Genomic DNA, 9987 nt, shown 5'->3' with positions numbered 1-9987 from the left:
TTGTTTAACGGCCCTGCACCCTTCCAAGCTCACAAATCAAGGATTTGGGTTGTTAGTGAAGCTTATCCCACAGGCTTGGCAATGTATGCCGGTATGTTGAGAGGGCTTATACAAAATCAAAATTGGTCTTGCAGAACACTGCTGTGTAGGAATCACCAGACATCATACTTTAACCTGTGATTAAAGGTGATTCTGGACAGAATAAATGAGAAAACTGCACCAAAGGATAGAAATGAAAAGCTTGTTAATTGTGATGTCCCAGTTTAATTGTTTTGCAAGAATCCAGTATTACTACATATGGTAACTTGGTGAGGACCTGTAACATGTCTGTCATAATCATGTTTTCCAACACTAAGAGGGTTCACAAATAAGAATATTAGTTCATTGGATCTGGCAAGTTACAGCAAGGCTAAATTTTACAAACAGTCCCCATGGTCATGAGGATTACACATTCAACAGAACATGCAGCCCACAGGAAAACCAAAGCATCTTTTGTGTGCTGCTTGGGAGAAGACTCAAGCACAAAGTTGAAAGAACAAATCAGTGAAACCATTACAGGAGAGCAGCTTTAAAACTGGAGACTGCAGACTGTTCTGATGAGAAAAGCAGCAAATCTCTCCCTGCACTTTCATCTTCACGAGGTTTTTCACTCACACCGATAACATTTTTGTGAGCTTCAAGGTGTCCTGATGGGTGACTTCGTATCAATGTCTAGCTTCTTTCTTGACTTTTGCCTTGTATTATGAATCCAGTATTTCAATGTCACTGATTCTATTCCCACATCTGCACATAATGCATCTACTTCTTCTTTACTAACTCCAGCCAGTGTCCATCCTGTCCTTGTTGCAAAGTCATTCAATTTCCTCAACTGATCAAAAGTGAATCTTGTCCTCTTCCTTTTCCTCCTCTGCCCACTCAGACTAGTTTCTGACATGGCCCTTTCCATGGCGCACAATGCACCATCTTGCCAACCAAGCTTCGAGGGGAAAAAGGGTACTGGCATGCACATCTCAGATGTATAGATTGATGAAGGTGCACCCACCTTAGGTTCCATTTTTGGGATCTCCTCAGAAGGTGCTAACGCTGGAAGGCATTGTTGGAGACTTCCTGTCTGTTGCACACAATTAGCTGCTGCCAGTGATCGCTGAAAAGAAGTCAAACAGTCGACAATAGCAAGCATGGCCTTGGCATTCTGTCCAAGCGCTTCAATACAGCTCTTAACAAATACAGCCTGGTCAGGAGATGAATAATCTTTGACCTTGAACTTTTGTTGGTCTTGAGCAAGAAGTGACAGTGCTCTTCCTGCCCCAGCTCTGATTGTGCACACTATCTCATGTACACTAGAAAATGCCTCTATAATTTCTCTGGCTTCTCTTGATCCATTCTCTGAAACTCCATACACCATAGCACGACGATGAAAGCTTCGATGGCAACCACAAGCGGCACAATTGAGAGTATTATTATCCATGCCAGTCCCACCAGGTGGCATAAATTCACCACACCCGTCGAACACTGTTGTAGATTTTCCAGTGGCAATGTTCCTTTGACACTCCCGATACGAGATTTGCCAGCTACAATGGTCAGCTTTCAAAGCTACCTTTGCCTCTTTCTGCTCTTCAACATTGCTCCCAGCTACGCAGTTGTGTTTGTACCGATCCTTGCCATCTTTCTGCTCTTCAACACTGCTCCCAGTTGCACAGTCGTGTTTGTACCAATCCTGCTCTTTGCTGCTTATGACTTTCTGCTCCCATCTGTTTTTCTCCTCTACCATGACAGCCTCTGGTGGTCTGTTTTCCTCAACTATCTGTATCCCTTCCATACTTTCCTCCTGCCAAACCTGTGACTGGTTCTTACCATCAACTGCAACTTCTTCGATCATGCTCTGTTCGTGTTTGCAACTACTTAATCCACCCTTTTCATTTCGAATGTCACATTCTACAACTCCTGACATATTTGATGTCAAGTGATCAGCAACATTTATATCTTCTTTCATACAAAGGGTGGGAGTCATCTCCCACCCCATTGAATTCCCACTTTCTGGATCTTGGGCAAGGGCCAATGTCAAACTTCCATCAGCAGATACATTTTTCCCGACCCCAAGGCCCAACCCTAGCATTTCTCTTTCTTCCACTGCATGATGTACATTCAGAACCTGTTCCTGAGGCTTTTCTATCAGACCAACTGCCTGGATCATCCTCAACTGCTTTTCAACTTCCATATCATTGAAACATCGGATGTCCATGGCTAAACACTGGCCTACATCATTTTGCAGGCTTTTCCATGTGTGGCCTGCACAAGTGGATATACATTATGTGTGTGCAAAAGTTTTTAACTCTGACTCATTGACATTAGCCAGCAATCTGTAGAATCTTCTATGATTCAACCACTTCAAATGTATACAAGCATATTACATAAAGTCAACTTTAAACTAAGGGGTCAAACACACGGGAGAGAATGCACTCAAGTTTGTATTGCTATCATGGCTCCCTTTTTCAACCCCCAAAGAGATTGGGAAGCACCATGCAATCCTGAAAACTCAAATGGAGGAATTTCCTCTGCTGGGTTGGACCTAAAGCTTGTACAAACTAAGCCATTTCAGCCTCTGGAGTCAGCAGTCAGGATTCAGAAACAGGCAAAGAGTGCCAGATGAGCAATCACTGGAAGCCATTCATCTACTGCAGAATAGGTGTACCAAAAGTGTAAATACCCTATTTCAAGATTTATGAACAATCACTAGAAGCCATTCATCTACTGCAGAATAGGTGTACCAAAAGTGTAAACACCCTAATTCAAGATTGATGTAGACTTGGTACTTGAAAGCATGTTATCCAACTTTGAGGAATGTGTTTCAATGCAGTAAGTTTAAATTGTGTTGATGGAAACTCAAAGCATCTCATATGAAAAATGACCTTAGAAGAACCACTTAAAAAAATACATTTTGCATGAAAGATGGCCTTTTAAGAAGCCCAAATGTCTAGAAATTCGACATGCTAATATTTTTATGGAGGTCAGATGGATTTTACATTTGAGTAACTCATGACAGATTGCAATTATAAGTACGTGCCTTGGAGGGTCCATACTACTGAATACCAACTGGACTGTGCACACAACTCTATGCGAGGTTAGTACAGGGGAAGCACTACACAGGATTTCTATTCATTATGGGCATCATAGCTTGTTAATATCAAAACAACTGATTTGATCATCATACCTACTGGTGCACAGGCTTGGGAGCCTAAGGTGTTCTTAAGTCCTAAGATACTGACAATAGCATCATCCCTTTTCATGTTAAATGCGAAGGTTGCTGGTGCCCCTGATATGGTAAGCAGGGCTTGATAAAGATGCTAGAGGCAATGGGAGAAAAAAGGCACCAACTTGTCATCATAAATAATGGATGTAAAATTGAAAATGATGCCAATGATGATGATAATGACGCTGATAACAATGAGTGACTATGATAAGATAATCAGATGATGATGGTGACAAATCCACAGCAATTGGCACCATGATGAATAGATGATAAATTTGAGAAAGATGCTAATGATAATGAAGATAATGCTGATAAAGACAAGATATAAACAATATGGTAACGATGGTTTAAAAATCCTCAACCTATAGTCTGAGTGTAGATTGAAAACCTCTCCTGAGTGAATCTGCCACAGATGAAATCAATAATGCAAGCACTTCCAACTATCATGAGCGTTCAAAAATGCAAGAAATGTTAGACGATCATCAGAGCAAATCAGAGAATGGTTAATTGTACAGACAATGGGATAGAATCATGAGAGCGTGGCATAGCAATGAAATGCTAACCTGTCCTGTGTCCTGTGCCGGAGAGGAGGGTCGAAAGGATGGGGGCGGCAATTCGTACATTTCTAATGCCTAAAAAATAACAAATATAAAAGCCATTTTAAAAACTGAAACTTAGTTACCCCCTTCCAATCACGGTTACGCAATATTTTTTTCCACCACTTTCCATTCTATCTATTTGCAAAAATAGACGGAAAAAAGTTTACCCAAATTTATTTTTTAAAAAAAAAACCAATTCACCACTTTTCACATACACTCACACCTTTTGGATGCTACCTCATCCAATCTTTATTTTGAAGGGCATTTTCCCAAAACCCAAAAAAAAAATCATTATTTCTCACTGCTTTTACTTATCATATCCTAAAACCTTGCACAAATTTGATAATAATTACCAGAACTACTTAATTTTCTCCCTTTGCTCATTCACCGTTTTCCACAAACATTGTGTAACCCATCTAGATTCGAATGGCTTGAAAGAAATGCTCGAGTGAGAAGATGTGAGCTTGACATCTACAACAATTGTGCGTAGCTCGGGCTTTGTTGTCTCCCTAAGATAAGTCGCACATACTTGAATGCTCACATGGGGGAGCCCTCCCTTCTAAATATTTGCCAGAGAGTTTGTGCAAACTTATAGCATGCATAAAAGGGAAAAGGAAATTATCAAGGCTTTGTATGGTGTGGTTGTAGAGTTGCAGAAATTTGATGGCATTCCTTCATCTAGATATGATGTTATTGAGGAGATGACAAAGCTTTGTGCAACTTGTATCTTAAGTATGCAGAACTTGCAAAATCTAATCATTCAACAGGTTCTAAGGCACCTAGTGAGGGCTTTGTCAGATGGTGTATGTGGTGTGATAGCTCGTAGCATGAGCAACGAGACTATGAGTTGTATCTTGAAGCTTTGGATTGTAAGATAATTTATTAGGAAAATAATAAAATTCATGCACGAGAAACGATTATGCCTCTTGCCTTAAATTTTGGAAAGGGAGGTATGTAGAAATTAGTAAAAGATTTGGCTATCAAGAATGCAATTTCAACACTCGTTGTATCTACTTTCGTCTTACAGATAAAGTCCCTGCCGAGGTTTTTGCTATTTCGAAATCTAATGTATGGTCATGAGCTTTAGATCCTCTAGAAAAGGAAAAAACATCTATGGCTAGTCTATCATGTACTCGGCAAAACATACATAGTAGAACAGGTTGGGATGCTCTAGTAGATTCCTTTATAGCATATATGTACTTGGATAAAGTGCAAAATATTGTTGTTGTTGTTGAGAGAGAGAGAGAGAAGATGAGCCTACAGGTACTTCAAAATGGATGACACTAAGTAAATGGGAGCAATAGAAGGCTTTTGAAAAAACCAATCCCAAGCATGTCACGGAAGATGTAGTATAGGAAAAGATGCAATATGAGAAAAAGAAATGCAAGAAGCCTAGCTATAAATTGCAATCTGATATAAAAACTACCACAAACATAAAGAAGGTGCTTGAGGAGAGAATCTTAAAAAGAAACCACTCAGGTTTTGTTGTCTGTTGATGAAAATTTGGATTTTCAGGGAATTCATATAGAGTTTGCTAATAATCCCATTGCAGTTTGCAAGTGGGCTAAAGCTGCAAATGGGTTAATTATAGGTGAAAAATAGGAAATGTTGGCTAAAAATGTCCTAATAAATAACACTACTCAAAGACAGGTTATGCAACACCAAACACATGATGATGATGATGCTTGCTTTATTCCTAGTAGCCATTATTCTCATACATACTTAGCAAGGGCTACGACAAAGACTATAGTAAAGATTGTTGAGTGGAAAACTCCATGTGTTGCATTATTGGACCATGGGCCGGAGATCAATGTCATATCACAAAGCTTGTATGAACATGGTGGTTGACCGATTGATGTAGATCTTCGATGGAGAATGAGGGCTACAAATAACTCATCTAGGGATTTATATGCTATGTTGTCGAATGTTCGAGTTGTCATAGGGGATGTTCAAGATGATCAGCAGTTCTTTGTGCAGGATACTAGTAATTATCTAGTGATTTTAGGGTAGCCATAGATTGTCCAAACTAGGATTCAAGTGCTTCATGATGGATCATCATATGCTTGTGTAAGGAGTAGAGATGGAAGGAAGGCAGTTCAAGTTCTGACAGTGAGTGTCAATCATCCACGCAATTGGGATATGCTCAAAGATTATCCTCTGTTGTCAAATATCAAAGAGTTCAAGGGTTTTGAGATGGCATTGCCATAAGGGGAGGCTATGGCAGTACTGTTTGTAGAAAGCTCTTGCTCTTATTTAAGAGAATTGAGAGCATGAATAGAGTTGAAAATAAATATGTTATGAGGGATGAAAAAGAGCTAAATAGGTATGAGATTTTGGTTGTAGATAATTGCATTACGGGGCTATTTGAGGGAATGAATTTACTAGTACCGTGGTTGAAATTTCAACATATGTACATGTTAAAAATGAGGCTAAAAACAAGGTGCTTTCAGTGTGTTCTTTGGAGATGTATGAAACTATATCACTATTTTCTTAGCAAGAAGGGTTACAAGTAAAAGAATGGATTGATGCGATTGTAGAAATAAAATACAAAATAGTTGATAAGAAAGTTAAGCCAATCGCTTTACCATTTTCGCTAGATAGTGAGAGTATGTATGAGCAAGTGTTAAGGCCGCCAAGCTTGCATGATCCAAAGAATAGAGTGCATAAATTTACAATTGAAACATTGAAGGAATTAAAAGTTGGTGGAGATGCATTTCCCTTGCCTATAGAAAGGGAATGCTTCATGCGGATGTTAGCAAAACGTGGGAACGCATTTGCATTTGAATCTATTGAAATAGACTGTGTAGACTTCGGTATTGTGCCTCCAATGGTGATTTTCATAGTGCCACATGTGCCACGGAATTTGAGGTCCGTTACGATACCTAGAGCTTATTTGTGTAAGTTGATAAAACTCTTGAATAAGAAGATACACATGAAGATACTAGAACCATCTTTAGCTCCATACTCTAATTGCCAGTTTATTGTACCTTAAAAAAATGGAGCATTAAGGTTAATTCAAGATATGTGTCTTGTTAATAAAGTGACAATAAGAAATGTGAGTGCAAGTCCAGTAGTAGACAAATTTGTAGGGGCTTTCTCAAGTAGAGCAATTTATTTTTTGGGTGACTTATACTTTAGCTATGATAAGTTTCAACTGCCTATTGAAAGTAGAGACATCACGATAATGAAGACACCCTTAGGATTAGTACGGATGTGTACTTTACCATGGGGTATGATTAACTCAGTTGCATACATGATGAACACAATGAAGGTGCTTAGTAGTTTTATTCTACAGCTTACTATCCCCTTCTTGGATGATGTTATGATAAAGGGATGTTCAGTGGATGAGAGGAATGATGAGTTGTGTGCTCATGGGTGTAGAGAGTTTGTTGCAGACCATGTTAGCGATTCTGAAAAGACCTTGGTTCATTTCAAGAGCTACACTTGTTGAGAATCAAGTTCGTGATCAATATCATCGACATGACTGACCTTATCTAGACATCTATCGTCCTAGCTATCAACTCTACATGTGTGTTGTAATAACTAAGTTGGTTAGACTCAACCCACAGTTAGTGGTATGGCCAGTTAGTGATCTAGTGTGTTTTCAGTTATGTGAGATTAGACTTTAGTAAGCATTATGAAATAATGAGAAGAAGAGAATAATGAGAGTTCATGACTCTTTGTTATAGCTCCATGTCTTTGTCTCTCTCTCCCTTTGAATCTTGAACATTGTATCAAAGCCTGAAGCTTGAAGGCTTGGCATTGGCATTGCAAGAGCTGGAGCTTGAAATCAAGAGTTGCACTGTGACCTATAGAGGTTCATGTGTTGGCATCCATTAGATTAGTTGGAAAGTATGTTTCTTATGGTTTATCAGTTCACAACCTATTGAGGCTTCCTAAAGGGGTTCTCTGCATGAATGAGCTCTATTGCATGAGCATTGAGGAATAAAATAGCAGCAAGGTAAAAAACCGTAACCTGCACATATTGTGCTAGTTTGCTGGTCATGTTCTCTTGCTCCAACTCAGACATTGACAACCATAGACAACTTGTCAGGGATTGAAGAAAGCTTCATAGCATCGGTATCTTAGTTCTCAACTCGTTTGTGGGATATTTGAATCAAACATTGGCTAGAAAACAGAGCAGGTCTATTGTTAATCATACAAGACATCATACATGTACTTGGTTGCAACTCATTGGGAGCTATATTGACCTCTACTGATGTCTACTGATGCTTGGCAATGCATATGCCTTTACTCTCATGTATTTTGGCATGCCTTTGAAGAGTTCAACACTCAGATTTAAATGGTAATAGCAGGCTGAAATATGTCTAGAATGCAAGTTGAAATCTGCCATGGAATTTTTAGAACTAAAATAGGGCATTTTTTGATCAAGAAAGGCTTAAGAATGATGCAGACAATCATCCTAGATGCTTGGCAAGTGTTGTAGCAATAGTTATGTATACATGGGCATGATATTGGAGTGTTAAATGCTCAGTTTTGGAGCTTATTTGCAGGCTAGAAATAGTGAACTGGTTGTTGTCTTGAATTTGGAAATAGTATACCTACAGGGTTGAAGTATCTGTGATGCTTATTTGCTAATGACAAATGCTTGTATGTTGGTCCATGAATATAATATTTTTTTGTGATCCAATTCGCTTCTTCATCTTTTCAATATAAGATTCCAATATAGATTGTCAAAAAGCTAAGGAAAGCATATGGTGACAATGGTAGTGTACATTGACCTTAAATATAGATCCAAAAACTTAAGCTACGTAATCACAACTACTTATGAGAGAGTTACCCGAGACTCGAGAGTGAGTTCGACATGTGGCCTAATTAAAATTTCATATTTTTCCATGTACATAAGCTGATATTTTGATAATGTGTCTCACACTGTGTGTACAATGCTTAAGAAGCTTCCTACACACTTGTTCGTTGTTGACTAATACTAGTATATATTTTGAAAAAATAAGATTATTATTATCCCCCCCGCAATATGACAAAATAATATATTTTATCTGCAGTACTCTCGATGGAAGAGGTGTTTGTGGAGGTAGGATGAGTGTGGGCGTGCGTACTTGGAGGGTATAATGCAAGGCTTGGGAGAAGTAGTCGAGGTCGAAGGCGGAGTAGTTGGGGGGGGGGGGGGGGGGAGGGAGGGAAGAGAGGGGGAAGCCGTCCCAGAGGTGCTTGCCGGGATAGAGGTCCACGAAGCCGTCAAGAGAGGTAGAGAGTTGGGTGCCACAGAAGGCTACGATGACAGTGGGGCGGCACCCTGCATCGGGGATAGGGCAGCGGCTGTACAGGAGGGCATGCGTGCCGTCGAGGCTAGGCCGAAGGGGTGGGACTTGGTCTGAGAGGGACCACCAGCTCGGGATTGGGTTGAGGGGGCCGGCTGCTCACATGCCCTCCTGTAGTACAGCTGTTGCCATGTCCCCATCCCCGATGCGGGGTGCCACCCCGCCGTTGTCGTAGCCTTCTGCGGCACCCAGCTCTCCACCTCCCACAACGGTTTCGTGGACCTCTGTGCCGGCAAGCACCTTTGGGATGGCTTCCCCCTCTCTTCCCTCCCCCCCGATTGCTCCACCTTTGACCTTGACTACTTCTCTCATGCCTTGAATTATACCCTCCACGTATGCACGCCCCATGCCCACACTCGTCCTTCCTCCACAAACACCTCTTCCATTGAGAGTGTTATATAATATTTTTTGTCCTATCACGGGGGGGGGGGGGGGGGGGGGAATAATATTAATATTATTTTGTCAAAACATAGATTAGTATTAGCCAACAATGAACAAGTGCGCAAGAGGCTTCTTAGGCATTGTACACATAGCGTGAGACGCATTATCAAAATATCAGCTTATGTACATGGAAAAATATGAAAATTTAATTAGGCCACATGTCCAACTCACTCTCGAGTCTCGGTAACTCTCTCATATTAAATAGTCGTGATTACGTGGCTTAAGTTTTTGGATCTATACTTAAGGTCAGTGTACACTACCATTGTCACCACATGCTTTCCTTAGCTTTTTGACAATCTATATTGCAATGATATGTATCAGTGATCCAATTCACTTCTTCATATTTTCTGTTACGTACTTCTATCAAAAGGATGCATGCACTGTAACCTGGGCATTA

The 9987-nt window shown here is 40.2% G+C and overlaps 1 protein-coding gene across 1 annotated transcript; it reads right to left on the bottom strand.

The window, feature by feature from the left end:
- Nucleotides 1–261: 261 nt before the first annotated feature.
- On the bottom strand, nucleotides 262–9497 carry LOC148021241 (uncharacterized). Its single transcript, XM_087698227.1, has 3 exons — nucleotides 9257–9497; nucleotides 3814–3882; nucleotides 262–2289 (listed from the first exon to the last, which is right to left on the bottom strand). The coding sequence occupies exons 1-3, from the start codon at nucleotides 9495–9497 to the stop codon at nucleotides 677–679; spliced, it is 1923 nt and encodes a 640-aa protein (XP_087554353.1). The 3' UTR covers nucleotides 262–676.
- Between the last annotated feature and the right edge of the window lie 490 nt (nucleotides 9498–9987).

The sequence above is a fragment of the Lygodium microphyllum genome, chromosome 18 (assembly GCF_053477565.2).
Source record: "Lygodium microphyllum isolate KBCC chromosome 18, Lygodium_microphyllum_v1.1.10, whole genome shotgun sequence".
NCBI classification, from domain to species: Eukaryota; Viridiplantae; Streptophyta; class Polypodiopsida; order Schizaeales; family Lygodiaceae; genus Lygodium; species Lygodium microphyllum.
Note: the sequence above shows the minus strand (reverse complement) of the source record. Positions and strands in the feature narration are given on the sequence as shown.

Excerpts from the sequence above, each read along its gene's own strand:
- LOC148021241 (XM_087698227.1), bottom strand. The coding sequence starts at position 9,497 with ATGGGGCGTGCATACGTGGAGGGTATAATTCAAGGCATGAGAGAAGTA. Across the intron at positions 3,883-9,256 it reads AACAGCTGTACTACAGGAGG|GCATTAGAAATGTACGAATT; the intron begins GCATGTGAGCAG and ends GTTATTTTTTAG. Across the intron at positions 2,290-3,813 it reads CGGCACAGGACACAGGACAG|GCCACACATGGAAAAGCCTG; the intron begins GTTAGCATTTCA and ends CCACTTGTGCAG.